The 15313-nt window shown below is 41.8% G+C and overlaps 1 protein-coding gene across 1 annotated transcript in view; it reads left to right on the forward strand.

Annotated features, from left to right (window-relative positions):
- Nucleotides 1–15313, forward strand: part of RNF40 (ring finger protein 40) — a 186477-nt gene that overhangs the window by 77812 nt on the left and 93352 nt on the right. Inside the window, exon 11 of the mRNA XM_053694814.1 lies at nt 1683–1800. Within this exon, the coding sequence (XP_053550789.1) occupies nt 1683–1800 (118 nt within the window). The remainder of the gene's footprint in view (nt 1–1682; nt 1801–15313) is intronic.

The following is a 15313-nucleotide window of genomic DNA, read 5'->3' on the forward strand; positions in this document are numbered from 1 at the left end:
CCTAATGTCTGTGTGACAGGTGCGCTAGTGTACCTAATGTCTGTGTAATAGGTGCGCTAGTGTACCTAATGTCTGTGTGACAGGTGTGCTAGTGTACCTAATGTCTGTGTGACAGGTGTCCTAGTGTACCTAATGTCTGTGTGACAGGTGCGCTAGTGTACCTAATGTCTGTGTGACGGGTGCGCTCGTGTACCTAATGTCTGTGTGACGGGTGTGCTAGTGTACCTAATGTCTGTGTGACGGGTGTGCTAGTGTACCTAATGTCTGTGTAATAGGTGCGCTAGTGTACCTAATGTCTGTGTAATAGGTGCGCTAGTGTACCTAATGTCTGTGTGACAGGTGCGCTAGTGTACCTAATGTCTGTGTGACGGGTGCGCTAGTGTACCTAATGTCTGAGTGACGGGTGTGCTAGTGTACCTAATGTCTGTGTGACAGGTGTCCTAGTGTACCTAATGTCTGTGTGACAGGTGCGCTAGTGTACCTAATGTCTGTGTGACGGGTGCGCTCGTGTACCTAATGTCTGTGTGATGGGTGCGCTCGTGTACCTAATGTCTGTGTGATGGGTGCGCTCGTGTACCTAATGTCTGTGTGATGGGTGCGCTCGTGTACCTAATGTCTGTGTGATGGGTGCGCTCGTGTACCTAATGTCTGTGTGACAGGTGCGCTCGTGTACCTAATGTCTGTGACAGGTGCGCTAGTGTACCTAATGTCTGTGTAATAGGTGCGCTAGTGTACCTAATATCTGTGTGACAGGTGCGCTAGTGTACCTAATGTCTGTGTAATAGGTGCGCTAGTGTATCTAATGTCTGTGTAATAGGTGCGCTAGTGTACCTAATGTCTGTGTGACAGGTGCGCTAGTGTACCTAATGTCTGTGTGACAGGTGCGCTAGTGTACCTAATGTCTGTGTGACAGGTGCGCTAGTGTACCTAATGTCTGTGTGACAGGTGCGCTAGTGTACCTAATGTCTGTGTGACAGGTGCGCTAGTGTACCTAATGTCTGTGTGACAGGTGCGCTAGTGTGCCTAATGTCTGTGTGACAGGTGCGCTAGTGTACCTAATGTCTGTGTGACAGGAGCGCTAGTGTACCTAATGTCTGTGTGACAGGTGCGCTAGTGTACCTAATGTCTGTGTGACAGGTGCGCTAGTGTACCTAATGTCTGTGTGACAGGTGCGCTAGTGTACCTAATGTCTGTGTGACGGGTGCGCTCGTGTACCTAATGTCTGTGTGACAGGTGCGCTAGTGTACCTAATGTCTGTGTGACAGGAGCGCTAGTGTACCTAATGTCTGTGTGACAGGTGTGCTAGTGTACCTAATGTCTGTGTGACAGGTGCGCTAGTGTACCTAATGTCTGTGTGACAGGTGCGCTAGTGTACCTAATGTCTGTGTGACAGGTGCGCTAGTGTACCTAATATCTGTGTGACAGGTGCAAGCTTTATAAATAAATGACAAGATTAGAGTAGGGTTTTCTGCCAAATTCTTATGCTCCACTTTTGGTAACGTAATATCATTGTGCCAAGTGACGTGGGTCTGATACATAATGACACGTTTTGTTGCCAAATGGAGAAAGTGATTGTGGGTAACCGCACTGCCTGTTCTCTAGTGCTATGCTCCTCAGCATATGCTCTGTCTACTCTTTCCGTTATACTAATCTGACGCTCTTTCTCTGTTTTGTCATCTCAGGAAGGCGCAGGAGAGTCAGAAGGAGATGAAGCTCTTGCTAGACATGTACAAATCCGCCCCCAAGGAGCAGAGAGATAAAGTGACGCTGATGGCAGCTGAAAGAAAAACCAAAGCAGAGGTCTGTAACGTACTGCAGCTCTATTTAGTACATACTCACATACTCACGTACATACAGCACGCTCACACTGCAGGTCTATTTAGTACATACTCACATACATACATACATACATACATACAGCACGCTCACACTGCAGCTCTATTTAGTACATACTCACGTACATACATACATACAGCACGCTCACACTGCAGGTCTATTTAGTACATACTCACATACATACATACATACAGCACGCTCACACTGCAGGTCTATTTAGTACATACTCACATACATACATACATACAGCACGCTCACACTGCAGGTCTATTTAGTACATACTCACATACATACATACATACAGCACGCTCACACTGCAGGTCTATTTAGTACATACTCACGTACATACATACATACAGCACGCTCACACTGCAGGTCTATTTAGTACATACTCACATACATACATACATACAGCACGCTCACACTGCAGCTCTATTTAGTACATACTCACATACATACATACAGCACGCTCACACTGCAGCTCTATTTAGTACATACTCACTTACATACATACATACAGCACGCTCACACTGCAGCTCTATTTAGTACATACTCACATACATACATACAGCACGCTCACACTGCAGCTCTATTTAGTACATACATACATACATACATACAGCACGCTCACACTGCAGGTCTATTTAGTACATACTCACATACATACATACAGCACGCTCACACTGCAGGTCTATTTAGTACATACTCACATACATACATACATACAGCACGCTCACACTGCAGGTCTATTTAGTACATACTCACGTACATACATACATACAGCACGCTCACACTGCAGGTCTATTTAGTACATACTCACATACATACATACATACAGCACGCTCACACTGCAGGTCTATTTAGTACATACTCACATACATACATACATACAGCACGCTCACACTGCAGGTCTATTTAGTACATACTCACGTACATACATACATACAGCACGCTCACACTGCAGCTCTATTTAGTACATACTCACATACATACATACAGCACGCTCACACTGCAGGTCTATTTAGTACATACTCACATACATACATACAGCACGCTCACACTGCAGGTCTATTTAGTACATACTCACATACATACATACAGCACGCTCACACTGCAGGTCTATTTAGTACATACTCACATACATACATACAGCACGCTCACACTGCAGGTCTATTTAGTACATACTCACGTACATACATACATACAGCACGCTCACACTGCAGCTCTATTTAGTACATACTCACATACATACATACATACAGCACGCTCACACTGCAGGTCTATTTAGTACATACTCACATACATACAGCACGCTCACACTGCAGCTCTATTTAGTACATACTCACATACTCACGTACATACAGCACGCTCACACTACAGCTCTATTTAGTACATACTCACATACATACATACATACAGCACGCTCACACTGCAGGTCTATTTAGTACATACTCACATACATACATAAAGCACGCTCACACTGCAGGTCTATTTAGTACATACTCACATACATACAGCACGCTCACACTGCAGCTCTATTTAGTACATACTCACATACATACATACATACAGCACGCTCACACTGCAGCTCTATTTAGTACATACTCACATACATACATACATACAGCACGCTCACACTGCAGGTCTATTTAGTACATACTCACATACATACATACATACAGCACGCTCACACTGCAGGTCTATTTAGTACATACTCACATACATACATACATACAGCACGCTCACACTGCAGCTCTATTTAGTACATACTCACATACATACATACAGCACGCTCACACTGCAGGTCTATTTAGTACATACTCACATACATACATACAGCACGCTCACACTGCAGGTCTATTTAGTACATACTCACATACATACAGCACGCTCACACTGCAGCTCTATTTAGTACATACTCACATACTCACGTACATACAGCACGCTCACACTGCAGCTCTATTTAGTACATACTCACATACATACATACATACAGCACGCTCACACTGCAGCTCTATTTAGTACATACTCACATACATACATACATACATACAGCACGCTCACACTGCAGCTCTATTTAGTACATACTCACATACATACAAACAGCACGCTCACACTGCAGCTCTATTTAGTACATACTCACATACATACATACATACATACAGCACGCTCACACTGCAGCACTATTTAGTACATACTCACATACATACATACAGCACGCTCACACTGTAGGTCTATTTAGTACATACTCACATACATACATACAGCACGCTCACACTGCAGCTCTATTTAGTACATACTCACATACATACATACAGAACGCTCACACTGCAGCACTATTTAGTACATACTCACATACATACATACATACAGAACGCTCACACTGCAGCTCTATTTAGTACATACTCACATACATACATACAGCACGCTCACACTGCAGCTCTATTTAGTACATACTCACATACATACATACAGCACGCTCACACTGCAGGTCTATTTAGTACATACTCACATACATACATACAGCACGCTCACACTGCAGCTCTATTTAGTACATGCTCACATACATACATACAGCACGCTCACACTGCAGCTCTATTTAGTACATACTCACATACATACATACATACAGCACGCTCACACTGCAGGGCTATTTAGTACATACTCACATACATACATACATACATACATACAGCACGCTCACACTGCAGGTCTATTTAGTACATACTCACATACATACAGCACGCTCACACTGCAGGTCTATTTAGTACATACTCACATACATACAGCACGCTCACACTGCAGGTCTATTTAGTACATACTCACATACATACATACAGCACGCTCACACTGCAGCTCTATTTAGTACATACTCACATACATACATACAGCACGCTCACACTGCAGGTCTATTTAGTACATACTCACATACATACATACAGCACGCTCACACTGCAGGTCTATTTAGTACATACTCACATACATACATACAGCACGCTCACACTGCAGGTCTATTTAGTACATACTCACATACATACATACAGCACGCTCACACTCCAGCTCTATTTAGTACATACTCACATACATACATACAGCACGCTCACACTGCAGCACTATTTAGTACATACCCACATACATACATACAGCACGCTCACACTGCAGGTCTATTTAGTACATACTCACATACATACATACAGCACGCTCACACTGCAGGTCTATTTAGTACATACTCACATACATACATACAGCACGCTCACACTGCAGCTCTATTTTGTACATACTCACATACATACATACAGCACACTCACACTGCAGCACTATTTAGTACATACTCACATACATACATACAGCACGCTCACACTGCAGGTCTATTTAGTACATACTCACATACATACATACAGCACACTCACACTGCAGCTCTATTTAGTACATACTCACATACATACATACATACAGCACGCTCACACTGCAGGTCTATTTAGTACATACTCACATACATACATACAGCACGCTCACACTGCAGGTCTATTTAGTACATACTCACATACATACATACAGCACGCTCACACTGCAGCACTATTTAGTACATACTCACATACATACATACAGCACGCTCACACTGCAGCTCTATTTAGTACATACTCACGTACATACATACAGCACGCTCACACTGCAGGTCTATTTAGTACATACTCACATACATACATACAGCACGCTCACACTGCAGGTCTATTTAGTACATACTCACATACATACATACAGCACGCTCACACTGCAGGTCTATTTAGTACATACTCACATACATACATACAGCACGCTCACACTGCAGCTCTATTTAGTACATACTCACGTACATACATACAGCACGCTCACACTGCAGGTCTATTTAGTACATACTCACATACATACATACATACATACATACAGCACGCTCACACTGCAGCTCTATTTAGTACATACTCACATACATACATACATACATACATACATACAGCACGCTCACACTGCAGCTCTATTTAGTACATACTCACATACATACATACAGCACGCTCACACTGCAGCTCTATTTAGTACATACTCACATACATACATACAACACGCTCACACTGCAGCTCTATTTAGTACATACTCACATACATACATACAGCACACTCACACTACAGCACTATTTAGTACATACTCACATACATACATACAGCACGCTCACACTGCAGCTCTATTTAGTACATACTCACATACATACATACATACATACAGCACGCTCACACTGCAGCTCTATTTAGTACATACTCACATACATACATACAGCACGCTCACACTGCAGCACTATTTAGTACATACTCACATACATACATACAGCACGCTCACACTGCAGCTCTATTTAGTACATACTCACATACATACATACAGCACGCTCACACTGCAGCTCTATTTAGTACATACTCACATACATACATACAGCACGCTCACACTGCAGGTCTATTTAGTACATACTCACATACATACATACAGCACGCTCACACTGCAGGTCTATTTAGTACATACTCACTTACATACATACAGCACGCTCACACTGCAGCTCTATTTAGTACATACTCACATACTCACGTACATACAGCACGCTCACACTGCAGCTCTATTTAGTACATACTCACGTACATACAGCACACTCACACTGCAGCTCTATTTAGTACATACTCACGTACATACATACAGCACGCTCACACTGCAGCTCTATTTAGTACATACTCACATACATACATACAGCACGCTCACACTGCAGATCTATTTAGTACATACTCACATACATACAGCACGCTCACACTGCAAGTCTATTTAGTACATACTCACATACATACATACATACATACAGCACGCTCACACTGCAGCTCTATTTAGTACATACTCACATACATACATACATACATACATACAGCACGCTCACACTGCAGCTCTATTTAGTACATACTCACATACATACAGCACGCTCACACTGCAGCTCTATTTAGTACATACTCACATACATACATACAGCACGCTCACACTGCAGGTCTATTTAGTACATACTCACATACATACATACAGCACGCTCACACTGCAGCACTATTTAGTACATACTCACATACATACATACATACAGCACGCTCACACTGCAGCTCTATTTAGTACATACTCACATACTTGCGTACATACAGCACACTCACACTGCAGCTCTATTTATTACATACTCACATACATACATACAGCACGCTCACACTGCAGCTCTATTTAGTACATACTCACATACATACATACAGCACGCTCACACTGCAGCTCTATTTAGTACATACTCACATACTTGCGTACATACAGCACGCTCACACTGCAGCTCTATTTAGTACATACTCACATACATACATACAGCACGCTCACACTGCAGGTCTATTTAGTACATACTCACATACATACATACAGCACGCTCACACTGCAGGTCTATTTAGTACATACTCACATACATACATACAGCACGCTCACACTGCAGGGCTATTTAGTACATACTCACATACATACATACAGCACGCTCACACTGCAGCTCTATTTAGTACATACTCACATACATACATACAGAACGCTCACACTGCAGCTCTATTTAGTACATACTCACATACATACATACAGCACGCTCACACTGCAGCACTATTTAGTACATACTCACATACATACATACAGCACGCTCACACTGCAGGTCTATTTAGTACATACTCACGTACATACATACAGCACGCTCACACTGCAGCTCTATTTAGTACATGCTCACATACATACATACAGCACACTCACACTGCAGCTCTATTTAGTACATACTCACGTACATACATACAGCACGCTCACACTGCAGCTCTATTTAGTACATACTCACATACATACATACAGCACGCTCACACTGCAGCTCTATTTAGTACATACTCACATACATACATACAGCACGCTCACACTGCAGCTCTATTTAGTACATACTCACATACATACATACAGCACGCTCACACTGCAGCTCTATTTAGTACATACTCACATACATACATACAGCACGCTCACACTGCAGCTCTATTTAGTACATACTCACATACATACATACAGCATGCTCACACTGCAGCTCTATTTAGTACATACTCAGATACATAGATACAGCACGCTCACACTGCAGGTCTATTTAGTACATACTCACATACATACATACAGCACGCTCACACTGCAGGTCTATTTAGTACATACTCACATACATACATACAGCTCGCTCACACTGCAGGTCTATTTAGTACATACTCACATACATACATACATACATACAGCACGCTCACACTGCAGGTCTATTTAGTACATACTCACATACATACATACAGCTCGCTCACACTGCAGGTCTATTTAGTACATACATACATACAGCACGCTCACACTGCAGGTCTATTTAGTACATACTCACATACATACATACAGCACGCTCACACTGCAGGTCTATTTAGTACATACTCACATACATACATACAGCACGCTCACACTGCAGCTCTATTTAGTACATACTCACATACATACATACAGAACGCTCACACTGCAGCTCTATTTAGTACATACTCACATACATACATACAGAACGCTCACACTGCAGCTCTATTTAGTACATACTCACATACATACATACAGCACGCTCACACTGCAGGTCTATTTAGTACATACTCACATACATACATACAGCACGCTCACACTACAGGTCTATTTAGTACATACTCGCATACATACAGCACGCTCACACTGCAGCACTATTTAGTACATACTCACATACATACATACATACATACAGCACGCTCACACTACAGGTCTATTTAGTACATACTCACATACATACATACAGCACGCTCACACTGCAGGTCTATTTAGTACATACTCACATACATACATACATACAGCACGCTCACACTGCAGGTCTATTTAGTACATACTCACATACATACATACATACATACAGCACGCTCACACTGCAGCTCTATTTAGTACATACTCACATACATACATACAGCACGCTCACACTGCAGGTCTATTTAGTACATACTCACATACATACATACAGCACGCTCACACTGCAGGGCTATTTAGTACATACTCACATACATACATACAGCACGCTCACACTGCAGGTCTATTTAGTACATACTCACGTACATACATACAGCACGCTCACACTGCAGCACTATTTAGTACATACTCACATACATACATACAGCACGCTCACACTGCAGCTCTATTTAGTACATACTCACATACATACATACAGCACGCTCACACTGCAGGGCTATTTAGTACATACTCACATACATACATACAGCACGCTCACACTGCAGGTCTATTTAGTACATACTCACATACATACATACAGCACGCTCACACTGCAGGTCTATTTAGTACATACTCACATACATACATACATACAGCACGCTCACACTGCAGCTCTATTTAGTACATACTCACATACATACATACAGCACGCTCACACTGCAGCTCTATTTAGTACATACTCACATACATAGATACATACAGCACGCTCACACTGCAGGTCTATTTAGTACATACTCACATACATACATACATACAGCACGCTCACACTGCAGGTCTATTTAGTACATACTCACATACATACATACATACAGCACGCTCACACTGCAGGTCTATTTAGTACATACTCACATACATACATACAGCACGCTCACACTGCAGCACTATTTAGTACATACTCGCATACATACAGCACGCTCACACTGCAGCTCTATTTAGTACATACTCACATACATACATACAGCACGCTCACACTGCAGGTCTATTTAGTACATACTCACATACATACATACAGCACGCTCACACTGCAGCTCTATTTAGTACATACTCACATACATACATACATACAGCACGCTCACACTGCAGCACTATTTAGTACATACTCACATACATACATACATACAGCACGCTCACACTACAGGTCTATTTAGTACATACTCACATACATACATACAGCACGCTCACACTGCAGGTCTATTTAGTACATACTCACATACATACATACAGCACGCTCACACTGCAGGTCTATTTAGTACATACTCACATACATACATACAGCACGCTCACACTGCAGCTCTATTTAGTACTTACTCACATACATACATACAGCACGCTCACACTGCAGCTCTATTTAGTACATACTCACATACATACATACATACAGCACGCTCACACTGCAGGTCTATTTAGTACATACTCACATACACTACATACAGCACGCTCACACTGCAGGCTCTATTTAGTACATACTCCAACATACATACATACAGCACGCTCACACTGCAGCTCTATTTAGTACATACTCACATACATACATACAGAACGCTCACACTGCAGCTCTATTTAGTACATACTCACATACATACATACAGCACGCTCACACTGCAGGTCTATTTAGTACATACTCACATACATACATACAGCACGCTCACACTGCAGGTCTATTTAGTACATACTCGCGTACATACATACAGCACGCTCACACTGCAGGTCTATTTAGTACATACTCACATACATACATACAGCACGCTCACACTGCAGCACTATTTAGTACATACTCACATACATACATACCGCACGCTCACACTGCAGGTCTATTTAGTACATACTCACATACATACATACAGCACGGTCACACTGCAGCACTATTTAGTACATACTCACATACATACATACAGCACGCTCACACTGCAGGTCTATTTAGTACATACTCACATACATACATACAGCACGCTCACACTGCAGCTCTATTTAGTACATACTCGCGTACATACATACAGCACGCTCACACTGCAGGTCTATTTAGTACATACTCACATACATACATACAGCACGCTCACACTGCAGGTCTATTTAGTACATACTCACATACATACATACAGCACGCTCACACTACAGGTCTATTTAGTACATACTCACATACATACATACAGCACGCTCACACTGCAGCTCTATTTAGTACATACTCACATACATACATACATACATACAGCACGCTCACACTGCAGCTCTATTTAGTACATACTCACATACATACATACAGCACGCTCACACTGCAGGTCTATTTAGTACATACTCACATACATACATACATACATACAGCACGCTCACACTGCAGGTCTATTTAGTACATACTCACATACATACATACAGCACGCTCACACTGCAGGTCTATTTAGTACATACTCACATACATACAGCACGCTCACACTGCAGGTCTATTTAGTACATACTCACATACATACATACAGCACGCTCACACTGCAGGCTCTATTTAGTACATACTCACATACATACATACAGCACGCTCACACTGCAGCTCTATTTAGTACATACTCACATACATAGATACATACAGCACGCTCACACTGCAGCTCTATTTAGTACATACTCACATACATAGATACATACAGCACGCTCACACTGCAGCACTATTTAGTACATACTCGCATACATACAGCACGCTCACACTGCAGCTCTATTTAGTACATACTCACATACATACATACAGCACGCTCACACTGCAGGTCTATTTAGTACATACTCACATACATACATACAGCACGCTCACACTGCAGGTCTATTTAGTACATACTCACATACATACATACATACAGCACGCTCACACTGCAGCTCTATTTAGTACATGCTCACATACATACATACAGCACGCTCACACTGCAGCTCTATTTAGTACATACTCACATACATACATACATACATACATACATACAGCACGCTCACACTGCAGCTCTATTAGTACATACTCACATACATACATACAGCACGCTCACACTGCAGCTCTATTTAGTACATACTCACATACATAATACAGCACGCTCACACTGCAGCTCTATTTAGTACATACTCACACTACATACATACATACAGGCACGCTCCACACTACAGGTCTATTTAGTACCTACTCACATACATCATACAGCACGCTCACACTGCAGCTCTATTTAGTACATACTCACATACATACATACAGCACGCTCACACTGCAGCTCTATTTAGTACATACTCACATACATACAGCACGCTCACACTGCAGGTCTATTTAGTACATACTCACATACATACATACATACAGCACGCTCACACTGCAGCTCTATTTAGTACATACTCACATACATACATACATACATACAGCACGCTCACACTGCAGCTCTATTTAGTACATACTCACATACATACATACAGCACGCTCACACTGCAGCTCTATTTAGTACATACTCACATACATACATACAGCACGCTCACACTGCAGCTCTATTTAGTACATACTCACATACATACATACAGCACGCTCACACTGCAGCACTATTTAGTACATACTCACATACATACATACAGCACGCTCACACTGCAGCTCTATTTAGTACATACTCACATACATACATACAGCACGCTCACACTGCAGGTTTATTTAGTACATACTCACATACATACATACAGCACGCTCACACTGCAGCTCTATTTAGTACATACTCACATACATACATACAGCACGCTCACACTGCAGCTCGATTTAGTACATACTCACATACATACATACAGCACGCTCACACTGCAGCTCTATTTAGTACATACTCACATACATACATACAGCACGCTCACACTGCAGGTCTATTTAGTACATACTCACATACATACATACAGCACGCTCACACTGCAGGTCTATTTAGTACATACTCACATACATACATACAGCACGCTCACACTGCAGGGCTATTTAGTACATACTCACATACATACATACATACATACATACATACAGCACGCTCACACTGCAGGTCTATTTAGTACATACTCACATACATACATACAGCACGCTCACACTGCAGGTCTATTTAGTACATACTCACATACATACATACAGCACGCTCACACTGCAGCTCTATTTAGTACATACTCACATACATACATACAGCACGCTCACACTGCAGGTCTATTTAGTACATACTCACATAATACATACAGCACGCTCCACACTGCAGGTCTATTTTAGTACACTACTCACATACATACAGCACGCTCACACTGCAGGTCTATTTAGTAACATACTCACATACATACATACCAGCACCGCTCACACTGCAGGTCTATTTAGTACATACTCACATACATACATACAGCACGCTCACACTGCAGGTCTATTTAGTACATACTCACATACATACATACATACAGCACGCTCACACTGCAGCACTATTTAGTACATACTCACATACTTACATACATACAGCACGCTCACACTGCAGCTCTATTTAGTACATACTCACATACATACATACATACAGCACGCTCACACTGCAGGTCTATTTAGTACATACTCACATACATACAGCACGCTCACACTGCAGGTCTATTTAGTACATACTCACATACATACATACATACAGCATGCTCACACTGCAGGTCTATTTAGTACATACTCACATACATACATACAGCACGCTCACACTGCAGGTCTATTTAGTACATACTCACATACATACATACAGCACGCTCACACTGCATTACTATTTAGTACATACTCACATACATACATACATACAGCACGCTCACACTGCAGGTCTATTTAGTACATACTCACATACATACATACATACATACAGCACGCTCACACTGCAGGTCTATTTAGTACATACTCACATACATACATACATACAGCACGCTCACACTGCAGGTCTATTTAGTACATACTCACATACATACATACATACATACATACAGCACGCTCACACTGCAGGTCTATTTAGTACATACTCACATACATACATACAGCACGCTCACACTGCAGCACTATTTAGTACATACTCACGTACAGACAGCACACTCACACTGCAGCTCTATTTAGTACATACTCACATACATACATACAGCACGCTCACACTGCAGCACTATTTAGTACATACTCACATACATTCAGCACGCTCACACTGCAGCTCTATTTAGTACATACTCACATACATACATACAGCACGCTCACACTGCAGCACTATTTAGTACATACTCACATACATACATACAGCACGCTCACACTGCAGCTCTATTTAGTACATACTCACATACATACATACATACATACATACAGCACGCTCACACTGCAGTGCTATTTAGTACATACTCACATACATACATACAGCACGCTCACACTGCAGCTCTATTTAGTACATACTCACATACATACATACAGAACGCTCACACTGCAGGTCTATTTAGTACATACTCACATACATACATACAGCACGCTCACACTGCAGCTCTATTTAGTACATACTCACATACATACATACAGCACGCTCACACTGCAGGTCTATTTAGTACATACTCACATACATACATACAGCACGCTCACACTGCAGGTCTATTTAGTACATACTCACATACATACATACAGCACGCTCACACTGCAGGTCTATTTAGTACATACTCACATACATACATACAGCACGCTCACACTGCAGCTCTATTTAGTACATACTCACATACATACATACATACAGAACGCTCACATTGAAGCTCTATTTAGTACATACTCACATACATACATACAGCACGCTCACACTGCAGGTCTATTTAGTACATACTCACATACATACATACATACAGCACGCTCACACTGCAGCTCTATTTAGTACATACTCACATACATACATACATACAGCACGCTCACACTGCAGCTCTATTTAGTACATACTCACATACATACATACAGCACGCTCACACTGCAGGTCTATTTAGTACATACTCACATACATACATACAGCACGCTCACACTGCAGCTCTATTTAGTACATACTCACATACATACATACAGCACGCTCACACTGCAGGGCTATTTAGTACATACTCACATACATACTCACATACTCACGTACATACAGCACGCTCACACTGCAGGTCTATTTAGTACATACTCACATACATACATACAGCACGCTCCCACTGCAGGTCTATTTAGTACATACTCACATACATACAGCACGCTCACACTGCAGGTCTATTTAGTACATACTCACATACATACATACAGCACGCTCACACTGCAGGTCTATTTAGTACATACTCACGTACATACAGCACGCTCACACTGCAGCTCTATTTAGTACATACTCACATACATACATACAGCACGCTCACACTGCAGGTCTATTTAGTACATACTCACATACATACATACAGCACGCTCACACTGCAGGGGTATTTAGTACATTACTCCACATACATACATACAGCACGCTCACACTGCTCAGGCTCTATTAGTATCATACTCACATACATACATCTACAGCACGCTCACACTGCAGGTCTATTTAGTACATACTCAGTACATAATACACGCACGCTCACCCACTGCAGGCTCTATATAGTACATACTCAC

This window comes from Bombina bombina, chromosome 11, assembly GCF_027579735.1.
Source record: "Bombina bombina isolate aBomBom1 chromosome 11, aBomBom1.pri, whole genome shotgun sequence".
Lineage (NCBI taxonomy): Eukaryota > Metazoa > Chordata > Amphibia > Anura > Bombinatoridae > Bombina > Bombina bombina.